The sequence below is a fragment of the Anomaloglossus baeobatrachus genome, chromosome 6 (assembly GCF_048569485.1).
Source record: "Anomaloglossus baeobatrachus isolate aAnoBae1 chromosome 6, aAnoBae1.hap1, whole genome shotgun sequence".
Classification (NCBI taxonomy): Eukaryota; Metazoa; Chordata; class Amphibia; order Anura; family Aromobatidae; genus Anomaloglossus; species Anomaloglossus baeobatrachus.
Window position 1 is genome coordinate 111,527,386 of NC_134358.1, and position 13,317 is coordinate 111,540,702.

Genomic DNA, 13,317 nt, shown 5'->3' on the forward strand with positions numbered 1-13,317 from the left:
ATCTGTCGAGACATACTAGCCTGACTGAAGCTTAACCCTTTTACAACCGTACAATGTAAATATAAGTCACACTGGCACAGAGGGTGTGTGGATCGGGCTCAGGAGCTGAGCCTGCTCTGATCTCTGACAGCGGAACACTGTTGCCTTGTGCCAATGGTTGCCATGGCATTCAGGAACCTATTGTTCGTGTCAATTTTGTACTTCCAAGAAGGTTTTGTATTGTATAAACCATTTTTTTCTTCTTTATATATTCTTGTTTTGTGTATTTCTGCACATTACGCACCCCTCAGGTCTAGTCCTTCATGTCTCAGATCTGTACAATGACTACCGTAATCTGCTCTTACACCCATGCTCTTCATTCTCGTATGACTTTTGTGATTGGATTTTTTTTAGTGGTGCCTGTTGTGCCCCTTTGTCTGATAATGGAGTTTATTGCTGTTCTATTAGGATGTCCACCATTCTGGTGGTGCTCCATAAAAAAACTGCCTCAACACTAAAGGCTTTTCCCCTTTTGAATAACTTTTCCTTATTGGCTGAATAACCATTAAAAATAGAAACTGAGCTTTACTTTCCCTGTGCGTTTCCAGCACTGTATCTCTGCCACTGCCTGGGCCTCTCTTGTTTGGCTGCAGTGCTGTCAACATGATGTCCCCGCTGCAGCCAATCACTAAGTTCAGAGACTATATGGCACAAGTTGCTAGGCGTAGTAATTGATTACAGCACACTATCAACATGATGATATCACAGCAGCCAAATAACAGAGACTGACGTAGCTGCAGAGACATAGCGCTGGATTTATTTGGGGAGGGTTAGCAACGCTTAGTTCTCATCTGAACATGGGGGTTCAGGCGAGAAAGGTTGTATGAACCTCCATGTTTTCGGCAGGCGTCCACTGAATGCGTATGAAGGTCTTTGGACACTCCACGGACAGATTACTTTGGGGAAAGAGGGATCCATCAACAGCTATCCGGCCTATATGGCCACTTTTTAGTCTTTACATTTGCAGCAGGTAATAAATAACCTTGAAAATGGAAAAGTGGTTAGCAGTTGGCGGTACGATGTGTGTAATACCTATGCAACAATGTGAATAATTAGTGGAATTACCATTACATTTCTGAAACATTCCTGCTATTGCAGATGTCATGCAACAACTCCTGTCTGGTGACCACTGACCGCTATCACAATGCTGGTCATATCGTGGACACTTCACAGTTTGTGTTTTTCATGAAAAATCCATTGTTCCAGTGTTCTTGGTTGAGTAATGCATCTTATAAATGGCGGACTTATTTTGCTTTTGGAGACCAGCAAGAGAAGAAACATTAGTATTTCCTTATTCACGTCTTGCACATTGCCACACACTTCCAAATCCGCTACGCTGGCACCAGATTCTTTAAAAAGAAGCATCACTTCGTAATCCATGGTTGGAAGTCTGTAATGGCTTTTGTTTTTCCTCTGTGGGAATAGTCAAACTCGTGAGCCCTTTCTCGAACAGATGTTCCAAATCCATGAGCACAGCACTTCACACTATGCACGCATCCTAACTGGAATTAATTCATAGGTTTGCAATTGTCAAGTTCGTGATTTCCTAAAACTCCATCTAATAAAGATTTGACTTTCACAGAGGATATGCTGCTTGCCAAAACAACCTGCAGCTTGCCAGCTGTTGGTGGACCATCAGTCCCAGTCTGCTCACTAATCCAGTGGTTGCCTAAGGCTGTGTCCTCAGTGTTCTCGTTCTGTTGCAGCTTTTACTGTTAGAATATTTACCATGTTTGAGAATTCTATACTGTTTCGTTGAACACATCTCTTATTGACCACCATGTAATACTCTTTCCCCAAAAATAAGACACTATCTTATATTATGTTTGCCCCAAAAAATGTGCTAGGGCTTATTCCCGGGGCAACATGGAATTGGAGTAAGTTTACCCCCTAAAAAAGGCAGAACTCCAACCCCCAGGAGAATCATACTTACAAGACATGGATGTCTCCATCACTCCCAGTTCCTCCTACGATCCTCGGTGGGAACTCCCAGCAGGTGTGCTCCATAGCAGTCCTCCCCTACTTACGGTCGGCACTCACACAAACATCAGATCACACACACAACATCCGGTAATACTGTATTGCTTCCAGCCAGCAGAGGGAACTGGGATGCAGTGCAGGTCCCCAGAGCAGTACAGTATCACAGTGTGTGTGTGCGCGCACATTCCACTCCAGGTCCTTGATGTTATCCACCTTAGGTTCTCCCGTTCGGGGTCTCGTGAGCACGATTGCGGGGTTTCTGTCTTCTTTCTTTCTTTTGGTAGGTGTCTGCTTTCTATAATGAAGTGTCCTACAGTATTCTTTAACTTTTTTTGCTGCATAGACAATTATTGAACCCCAACTAGCGTTTATTTTTGGGGTAGGGCTTATATTTAAACCTTAAGAGTGCTTTACACGCTGCGACATCGCTATTGATCTCGTTAGCGATGTAACACGCCAGATCGCACATACGATTTGCTGAGATCGCACATGTGACCGGCGCTACAAAAAATGACCTATGTGCGATCTCGGCAAATCTTATCTGCGATCTGGTGTGTCACATCGCTAACGAGATCGCTAGCGATATCGCAGCGTGTAAGGGACCCTTAACTGTAAAAAGGCCACAATGTCCTGCTAGGGCTTATTTTCTGAGTAGGGTTATTTTCGGGGAAACATGGTATATATTTCCACCGCTGAGGCTGCTGCCATTGACATCTCTGGGTTGTTGAGGGGACACCCGGAAACTTGCTTCAGAGATTTTTAAGAGGCCATGAGAATAATTTCCATTACAACAATTGCCACAGACTGTGTCTTTTTGTAAAATTGCGCAAGTGTGTTCATATAATAGATCTGTTTAACTTTCCGATTCAGATCCTATTGTTGTGTCACTTCCCACCACCAGTATAGCCCAGTATGTAAGGCACTGTTCTTTGTATATCCTATAAGTCTGGCATTGAGAAGGCCCCTGTACATGTGCTCAAAAAATCTGTAGGTCCCTGTGCAATCAATTATATATTTTTAGCATCAGCTGGTCCTGTATATATCCAAAAGGTGTGTTTGTGTCAGTCTCAACTCTCCAACAGAGATGAGAGCAATATCTAGAACAGTGTTCCCCAACTCCAGTCCTCGAGAGCCACCAACACATCGTCATGTTTTCAGGATTTCCATAGTATTGCAGAGGGGATAATTCCATCACTTGTGCAAACTACCATAAGGAAATCCTGAAAATGTGATCTGTTAGTGGCTCTTGAAGACTGGAGTTTTTTCACCATATTGAAAAGAGTAGTCTTCTGATTTTATTATAGAGGGGGACGCTGTAAGAGAACACGTTGAGGTTTTTTGTTTTTTCTATGTAAGTCACTGACCACTGTATGCTACTCTTCGGAGGTCTTCATAAGTTGCAGAATTCATATTGAAAATTAAGTGAGGCGTCAACGAAGACTTACACAATTCTGTATTATACAGTTTATTATTATATTTAGAGCTGGTGGATTATCTATTATTATTCCTAATGACTTGTGCGGTTGATTTTAGTCAGTTGTGTACATTTCCTGACTGAAATGTATATGATGGGGGTTCCACATCATATGTGGAATTTTAATCTGGGATATGCCCAAGAGGGGACGCCATCCTTTCTTCCTTAGGCTGCATGCACACGGTGCATTTTTGTCGCATTTTTTTTACTGCATTTTTTTTTCTTGCAGATTTTCACAAATCTACAAGGATATCCTTGTGCCAGCAAAGTCTATGAGAATCCTGAAGTGTTCAGGACTTTTTCCTTGCAGATTTTGTTGCAGAAAAAACCTGTAGCATGAAAAAAAAAAAGCATAAAAAATTGGTAAATTGTAGTAAAGAAAAAAACCTGTAGCATGAAAAAAAAAAAGGCATACAAAATTGGTAAATTGTAGTAAAGAAAACGTGGCAATTTGCGGCTAAAACACTCCAGGAGATGCAGGTTTGGTTGCAGAATGTCTGCAGTGTGTGCACATAGCCTTACTGTCTGATTTTTTTTCTCATACATTCCATATTGTGCATCAATTATATAAAGTTGTTTCTCAGAACCGATGGAGCCTGCCGGACGATGGCGTGCCTGTTGGACAGTTTTGACATTCATCAGAAGAAATACAGTGTAATTGCCTCATCACAATGAATTAGCAGCCACATTTTTAGTTACAAGGGAAGGATGTTCCACAAATCTTTTCTTTATTTCAGTGGCATTTACAGGTTCGTGTAAATTCTCGGGAAGCATTAAAAGAAACCTTAATCTATTGTGCACCCTTGAAGGTCTTGGCCATTTAATTTGTGAGATTTGTGAAGAAGTCTGCTTTCAGGGGTTTTATTGCCTGATATATTTCTGTCCAGTGACGGAGGACTCCCGCTGCTCCCAGCGTCTTTTTGTGCGAGGCTTGTATTTGGGAACATGAGCACCACTTTGTTAGGACATGTTTTTGCTGCTGCCTGACCCCACGAGCCCTCTCCCTCCGTCTCCTTTTTCTTTTCACTTAATAAATGCACATCGGAGAGAGAATGGATGGCACAGAGCTTTTGCCAGGCAGGGTTTCTTTCACACTGTGAGCCCAAATCTCCAGAGCTCATGCCTGTTTCTTTTTTTATTCCTTCTTTTTAATTATGCTGATTTATCTCTGTTAATCTTCTGGCATTACAACATGAGCAATGCCGTTAGGATTCATAGTGGCCGAATCTGGATGAACTAAATAGCCTTTCTAAAGATACAGCCTTTATAGGATTTTAAAGCTAGCCATACATTTCAGATAGCTGGCGGCCAAACTGCTATCTTTCAGACATTCTTATACAAATTATTATTATTTACTATTATAGCGCCATTTGTTCCATGGGGCGTTACATGTGAAAGGGGTGTACATAATAGGGACAAGTACAATAATCATAAACAATACAAGGCACAGACATGTACAGGAGGAGAGAGGACCCTGCCCGCGAGGGCTCACAGTCTACAAGTATATGCTCCTTTCGGCCAAATGTCTATATGCTTAAAGTTGAGTGAGTGCTCATATCTGGCAGTGACCGTGCTATAATGGGTCAGGAGATCCGCCATATACATTTGGTGGTCGGCCAGTCCTGAACATTTATCCAATATGCTACCTTTACTATGCAAGTCTGATAAACGATGAAATATGTTTTTCCAGAATATTTGTCATTTTGGAAGGTTTTGGGAACGCCAGTTATTGTCATCACATTGACATGCTTTTTATTTCTGAATGTAAGTTAGACTCTAGGTAATTGATAATTGCGCACAATGCTGACTCCTATTTGGTGAGGTGGTCATGCATGGGGATAGCAATTCTCAAATATAATTAGTCCTCAATAAGGTATACTTGGATACTGGGTGTTCTTACATGGGAATAATGGACCCCCTCCCCAAAAAAGTTGTTAGCGTTTCTGACAAATAGCAGAAATAGCCATTAAAATATGTAATTGCAGATTACTATTGAAAAAATCTACAAATGTCACTGGTGTGGAATTAAATGAGAATTGTACTTTCAGCAAAATATGCATAAACCGATAGCACAAACGAATTTAAGAAACATTGTAACTATTGATGGGCGGACCCTGACTGTAAAAGTCCGGATCCTCCCAGGTTCAAAAGTAACTGTGCACCATCTCTGGGACCCAGGGATTCTTAGGGAACTCCAGGTAAGGCTAGTGTTACACTGGCGTATGAATCGCAGCAGCTCAGGAGCTGGGGTTCATAAGCATATCTCATCCGATGCAATCGCATTGGATGCCATACGCTAGTGTTACTTGAGCCTAACTATCCGAATCCGAAAACTCGAGCAATTAAAAAAAAAAACAAAACAAAGGAAAAAAAAGAGAAAAGCAAAAGCTAATCTTACTAGTCTCCCACGCAGCTGTAACACTATTTCCAGGGCACTCATACTACCTCTGAGGCCACTCATTATCCTTCATACATATGCACTGGTTCCCCAGCCCTCAGGCAGTTCTGGCATCTGTGATTGGTTGCAGTCAGACCACGCCCCCAACGTGTCACAGCGTGTCTGATTGCTTGCAATCACACACACTGTCGACGTATGTATATCGATGTAAAAATAAATGTAAAAATGCCGTAGGGTCTCCCCATATTATGATAACCAGCACAGATCAAGCCTACAGCTACAGGCTGCAGCCCACAGCTGTGCTCTTATTGTATCTGTATATCAAAATAAGAGGGACCTCATTCAGCTTTTTTTTTTTTCATTATTTAAACAAACAACTTTAAATAGTGGTGTACAGTCCTCTCCAATTTTGATACACAGTCATAATAAAGCCAACAGCTGGGTACTGGTATTCTCAGGTTGGGGAGAGCCATGGTTACTTGCCACCCCCAGCCTAAAAATAGCAGCCTGCAGCTGCCCAGGATTGTCGCATTCTTTGGATGTGACAATCCTGGAACTTTACCATGCTCATCCTGCTTCCCATGGAGATTTGGTAATTCGGGGTAATATCAGCTTACAGCTGCAACTAAGCCATAGATTAGTAATGGGAGGCATCTATGAGATGCCCCCCATTAAACTGTACTATAGACCTGCATACCAGGTCTGTGTTGGAAGCATTAGACACCCTGTCACTCAGAGTGGGTGTCGCGTCTGACTGCAACCAATCACAGACACCGGTGGGCAGGGAAAGCAGTGCATATGCATGAGGCTAATAAGCAGCCCCGGAAGTGAATGAGCGGCTGTTGGAGCAGTTAGAGCCGCGCTGGAGCCTCAGTAAGTATGAAGTGCTTGCTTCATTCTTATTTACTTTATTATTCCTTTATTTTTTTTTTATTTCCCAAGTTGCCGGATACATGTAATCAGCTTTTGTTTGTTTCTTGTGGATAGTCATAGTAGGGGTTGATGCTATTAAATGGAAACTCCACCCAAAAGTAACGTTTTCTGTTTGATGAACTAATTGCCCAAGTCAGTTGGCTTCTAAATTGGGCTTCGGTGGCATGCTATCTGTGCTCACGTCAATGAGAAAAAGGCACTCTCCAGGACTTCCGATATGACCTACTTACATACAGTATATGAAGACATTGTAGTCCCACCTGTACGTGTGGGCATGTCTTGAGACATTATTTGACCAGTAGAACAGCATGAGAAACCGACATCTAAAATTCAAGATGTCAAGAGTTTGATAAACTAGTCTGGTGAGGGATGATATGGTGAAAAGTTGTTTCTGCTTGGAATCTTCATTAAGCAACTTTGTGACCGCCATCCAGACAAGTTGTGTTATATTTTTGATATTATGGCTAAAATCTATAATTCATTCGATATAAATAAGTAAAAACTGCATTGATATGTTAGCATTGATATGTCTGACAGTTTTAAAGTTACCGTGTGGCTTTGTACTGATAGGATTGCACTGATCTCTTGTGGAACAAGTGCCTGAAGATGTGTCAGACAGACAAAGACTTGCAAGTTTATTGGGGAAGTCAAGATATGAGGAAGATGAAACCCCAAAGGAATTTGAGGGTACATTACGCAATATGACCTGGTATTCTATCCTTGCTTTCATCTGTCTGCATCAAGCCTTCCTTGGTACATACCGCTGCACATCTATATTCATGATGTTCTGTTATCTGGGCTTGGACAGATAAAAGAGGTGATACATAGAGGAGGGTCAAGTCTGATGGGACACAGCTGGTAGAAATGGATGTTTCATTAGTAATTCACAAGCATTCCTGTTCTGGGTATTAATTTTTCGATGTCCATTATCTTTAGTATCAACTAGAAGAAATGGTTTCATTTCAGGCTTGGAAGAAATATATTTTTCAGAATTCTTTCTCCTGTGAAATCCAAAAGCATTACTAAAAAACATAAATACTGGTGTACTACTATGCATTAGGACTTGAAATGCCAAAGATATAAATTAGTTTGCCAAATACAAAACATTGCATTATTTCACCATATTCATTATTTCCTCTTTTGGTAGGACATGTTCTTGATAGTAGATGTCCACTCTCAGAACTGGTGGGTTTTACAGTCTTCCAGAATGTATTGCAATTCCCATCCGTTATAATGGGGAGTGAACTTGGAAGCCGTTTTTAATGAGAAAAAAAGCTTCATAACATGAATAAATACAGAAAGGGTCTTTCTATATTGAATCCAGAATTATCCAGAGTCATGTTGTAATGACTGTTTTATATTTTTTCTTTTGGTTTTCTTTTGTGCCTGCTTTCTATCAAGAAAGCGTCTCATTTATATTACTGTACAGCAGAGGTCCCCAACCTTTCTGGCGGTGAACCACATTCATCTCTGGAAAAAGGGTCATGAGCCACATTCAGCTCGGAGAGGGTTGTGAGCCACTTTCCAGCTCCCACCTCCTCACAATAGAGCCGTCCAGAGCCCCCATTACCAATATGGGAGCAAAATACACCTAGGCAGTATACCAAGATCCAGGGGTTCCTTTCTTTCCCCCATTTAGATTTGCTCTTCTATGTTGGCTACTCACAAAAGTAAAAATGTAGAGACCTGCTATTCATAGCTTTTTTGCACCAAGCTGGAACAGAGTCGCGAGCCACACATCACAGGTTTGTGAGCCACATGTGGCTCTCGAGCCACAGGTTGGGGATCCCTGCTCTACAGTATGGATAATCAAAATATCATCTACAACAAAAAGCAATGTAGACCTCCTAAACATCCGCCAACCAACAACAAGCTTGCCAGTCGATGGTCATTTTACGACAGCCTAACAAGGTCAACCGCGCTTCAAATGCACAGTGACCAATCAGTAATAGATCGCACAGTTTTAATATGACGTTGTTTTTGGCAGCACAGGTCCTGGTAGCACAGGATGAGGTGCTGCTTGCAACAATGATCTATTGGGCAAACCAACAGATCATTTCACCCAACGAACAAATGTTTTGCTCATTTGTCAAGTGATTGACAGCCTGTATAGACTGTACGATTGTCTGTAAACGATAATAATCGTGCCGTATAAATGGGTCTTTACTTGGTTTAAATCCAACGATTTAGATAGAATCACATTTCAACAATACATTACATTTTGCATAATTTTTTTTCTACATTATTTTCTTTAGATTGTCTGCTTTGCATTTTCAGATTTTAATTCTTTTTTCCACGTTTTTATTTTTTTTTTTCATACATTAAAGGTAAATTACAGTGATCGACAGAGTGGGAATGAGTTCTTGACATGTTTGACTCTTTCGCCGCTGCAGATGACATTCCATGGCATTGGCAACTGTGTGGAAACCAGCCATGATCAGGTACCATATTGTATGTTATTGAGCAAAGAATGAATGATGCACATAAAGTGAACTTCTTGGGAATTGCTAAAAATGCACTTTCCAGGAGGAGGACGGCACATAATGCCCAAAGTTTAATAACCTATTCCCTTTCGTTCTGGAGATTCATGGAGGCCTACACAGGAGTGTGCACAGTAAGTTATTATGCTTTATATTTTCTCAAGTAACTAATGACCATAATTGAGGAGACACATATGTGAGGACCTCTATGAATCTCTAAAAAGCAGGTAATGGGTAAGAATACCTGTTGGAATTGGGTGGGCTCATTCTCCTTTTTCCTGGAAGAGCAGTAAATTATCTTTTTCTTACTTTTTTATGGCAAAATAAAAAAATTGTTAAATACAGTGGATATAGAAAGCCTACACACACCTTCTAAAATAAAAGGTTTTTGTAATGTAAAAGAAATCAAACTAAGAAGAATCATTTATTAGCTTTTTTTAACCTTTAATGTCACCCATAATCTGTAGAATTCAATTGAAAAACAAACTAAAGAACTTTATGTGGTTGCATAATTATGTACACCCTTTAAGTAATACTTTGTTCAAGTTCCCTTCTTTGTTCATGACAGCATTCAGTCTTTTTGGTTAGGAGGATATCAGTATGGCATATATAGATTTGTCAATCTTTGACCACTATTCCTTACAGTAGCGCTCTATATCTGTCAAAATATGAGGATATCTACTGAGTACACAGCACACAGATTTTCAATAAGTTTCAGGTCCAACCTTAATCTTGTTTTAGTGAACTCATTATTTTGTTGATTTGGAGGTATGCTTATGGTCGTTAAAATTAAAATTCATCTTCAGTTTTTTAGTAGAGGTCTTACAGATTGACTACTATTTAGAACCGTCCAGATCCTCCACCTTGACTAAAGTCCCAGTTCCAGATGCTGAATAACAGCCACATGCCCTCTTAGTCATAGGCTGACTAACTTATGACTAAGAGACATGCGGCTTTAAAACGCGTAAACCGCAACCGCGTATTTTTTACATGTTTGTATTGCACCTTTTGTAAAAATATTTTTATTGGAATAAAACCTACCTTTTTGGAAGTGCTGAATTTCTGTGGATTTCGTCTACATGTTCTAAACTCTTTTATCCGGACGGAGCACTCAAGGAACAGGTGAGCTGGACATGGTATTTTCTACAGCCATTGTTATATTCCACAGCAGTTCTATTTGCCATTCCCACAATTTTGAGGCCTGCCTAAATAAAAAAACAAACAAAAACAACCCCTCCCCCCCATACACACACTCAAAAATAGTGTTGGCTACCTCCTACTGCCTGCATCTATACCAACACCTCCTCCTCAATTTCCTCCTCCACTTGGACCTCCGCCTCCTGGTTCAAGATTATTATTTTTGTCTGTAACAATGGATGGGTGCAGCAGGTATTCTTATCTAGTCAGCCAAAGGTATGGACATGTCCTGTGGGATCCATGCCTAGTTCTTTTTATTTTATGTGAGCTTGCCCACGTTTCCTGTGGATAGGCAGATGCGCCTGTCTGTGATCACAGCCCATGCTATGCTAAACACACCTTCCGACAGTACGCAGGCCAGCACCTCCAAGATGTTACGGACAAGCTCAGGCCATGTGTCTAATTTGAAGACCCAGAAGTTAAATGGAGCGGACCCATCACTCAGTACGTGGAGACGTGTGGACACTTACTCTTCCACCATGTTGTTGAAATGCTGCCTCCCCCACTGTCAAGTGCTAACACTTTCAGTAGTGTGTCTACCAGCATTTGCTTGTATTCCCGCATTTCTCTATTACGTTCCAGTAACTGAAGTAAGGATGGCATGTTGTCTTTGTAGCTGTGATCCAGCAGGGTGGCCACTCCATAATCAGCAAATTTAAGCCACTTCTTGATGACTGTTTTCACAGTGTTCCATGGTATAGCCTATAACATAAATATTTTTGCACCACTCTCCTGACTAAAGCCTGCTTTACACGCTACAAGATATCTTACGATGTGTCGGCGGGGTCTTGTCGTAAGTGACGCACATCCGGCATCGTAAGGTATGTTGTAGCATGTGACAGCGACGTGCAATTGCGATTGAATGAAAAACCGTTCATTGCATGCACGTTGTTCATTCCTGACGAATTGAACGTCCGATTGTTAATCGTACCCGGGGTATCACACATCGCAGTGTGTGACACCCCAGGAACGATGAACAGATCTCACCTGCCTCCTGCGGCTCCCGGCCCACAATGCGGAAGGAAGGAGGTGGGCGGGATGTTTTCGTCCCGCTCAGCTCCGCCCCTCCGCTTCTATTGGCCGGCTGCCGCGTGACGTCGATGTGACGCCAAACGTCCCTCCCACTCCAGGAAGTGGACGTTCGCCGCCCACATCGAGGTCGTATGGAAGGTAAGTATGTGTGACGGGGGGTAATCGTTTGTGCGGCACGTTCAACAAATTGATGGGGGCATACGATGGGGGCGTTGCAAATCGCATACGATATCGTATGCGAAATTGCAATGTGAAAAGCAAGCTTAAGATCTTTTAACAATGAGATCCCTTTGCTGTGTTTTAAGCTGTTTACAGACTATGACTTTTACTATAAAATGCAACTAAGAAAATGTGAGGAAAATCCTATGAAAACAACCATATCATTTGAAGTTAATCAGAATCGCCTTAACCCGTTTAGGATGAAGCCAATTTTGACCTTAATGACCAGGGCAAATTTTAGAAATCTAACCACTGTCACTTTGAGTTAATAACTCTGGAATGCTTCTACAGATCCCAATGATTCTAAAAAATTTTTTTTTTGTGACATATTGTACTTTGTTAGTGATAAATTTGGGTTTATATTTTTTGAGAAAAAATTGGAAATTTGACAAAAAGTTGAAAATTTTGCAATTTTCAAACTAGTTCTGTCACACAAAATAGTTAATAGTTCGCACATGTCTACTTTCTTTACATAAGCACAATATTTGAAACAAATTTTTTGGGGATTAGGAAGTTAGAAAGGTTTAAAGTTCATCAGCAATTTCTCATTTGTTTCAACAAAATTTACAAAACCATTTTTTTAGGGACCAAATCATATTTGAAGTGACTTTGAGAGACCTAGGTGACAGAAAGTACCCAAAAGTGACACCACTATAAAAACTGCAGCCCTCAAAGTACTCAAAACCACATCCAAGAAGTTTATTAACCCTTCAGGTGCTTCACAGGAACTAAAGCAATGTTGAATGAAGAAAAAAAAAAACAAATAATTGTACCTAAAAATTTTGCTCTAGCCCCAATCTATTCACTATTAAAAAAATAACACAACAAAATGGAACCCAAAATATGTTACCCGGTTTCTTCTGAGCGCCAGGATACCCCACATGTGGTCAGAAACTTCTGTTTGGACAAAAGGGAGGGCTCGGAACAGAAGGAGCAATATTTCAATTTTGGAACACAAATTAGGCTGAAATAGATTGCAGGATAGAGCCTAAACCGCAGAAACCACCCACAAATGACCCCATTTTGGAAACTAGATCCCTGAAGGAATTTATCTAGATGTTTGGTGAATACCGTGAACCCCCAGGTGCCTCACAGAATTTTATAATGTGGAGTCGTGAAAATATAAAAATACATTTTTACCATAAAATTGTTACTTCAACCAGATAGCATTTTTTCACAGGGTAGCAGGAAAAAATGCATCATACAATTTATTGTGTAATTTCTCCTGAGTACGCTGATACCTCATGTGGTGAAAATCAACTGTTTGGGAGCATGGCAGGGCTCGAAAGGAAAGGAGTGCCATTTGACTTCAAAATTAGCTGGAATTATTAGTAGACGCATCGCCCATGTTCTGGAAGTGCAGGCACTTCATGTGAGGAGTATGCCTGCAGTGATCTCAGTGACATTACTTCAGGCGCACACCCCGGTCACACTGAGGGTAGTGTGAACTGCAGTAACCTCAGTGACGTCATTGCAGTTTCACTGCTTACAGGGAACCGACTGAGAGCCAGCTCTCTGCGTATGCGCCCACCGTTTTTTCAAACGACAAGGACAACGAGAGCTGC

The 13,317-nt window shown here is 41.1% G+C and overlaps 1 protein-coding gene across 5 annotated transcripts in view; it reads left to right on the top strand.

Annotated features, from left to right (window-relative positions):
- Positions 1-13,317, top strand: part of STAU2 (staufen double-stranded RNA binding protein 2) — a 403,856-nt gene that overhangs the window by 290,846 nt on the left and 99,693 nt on the right. For 3 of the 5 annotated variants that reach the window (XM_075353165.1, XM_075353167.1, XM_075353166.1), the window contains one exon: positions 9,152-9,265. The exons of the other annotated variants lie outside the window; for them this stretch is intronic. In XM_075353165.1, coding sequence (XP_075209280.1) covers positions 9,152-9,265 — 114 coding nt within the window. The remainder of the gene's footprint in view (positions 1-9,151; positions 9,266-13,317) is intronic. 5 annotated transcript variants of the gene reach the window in all.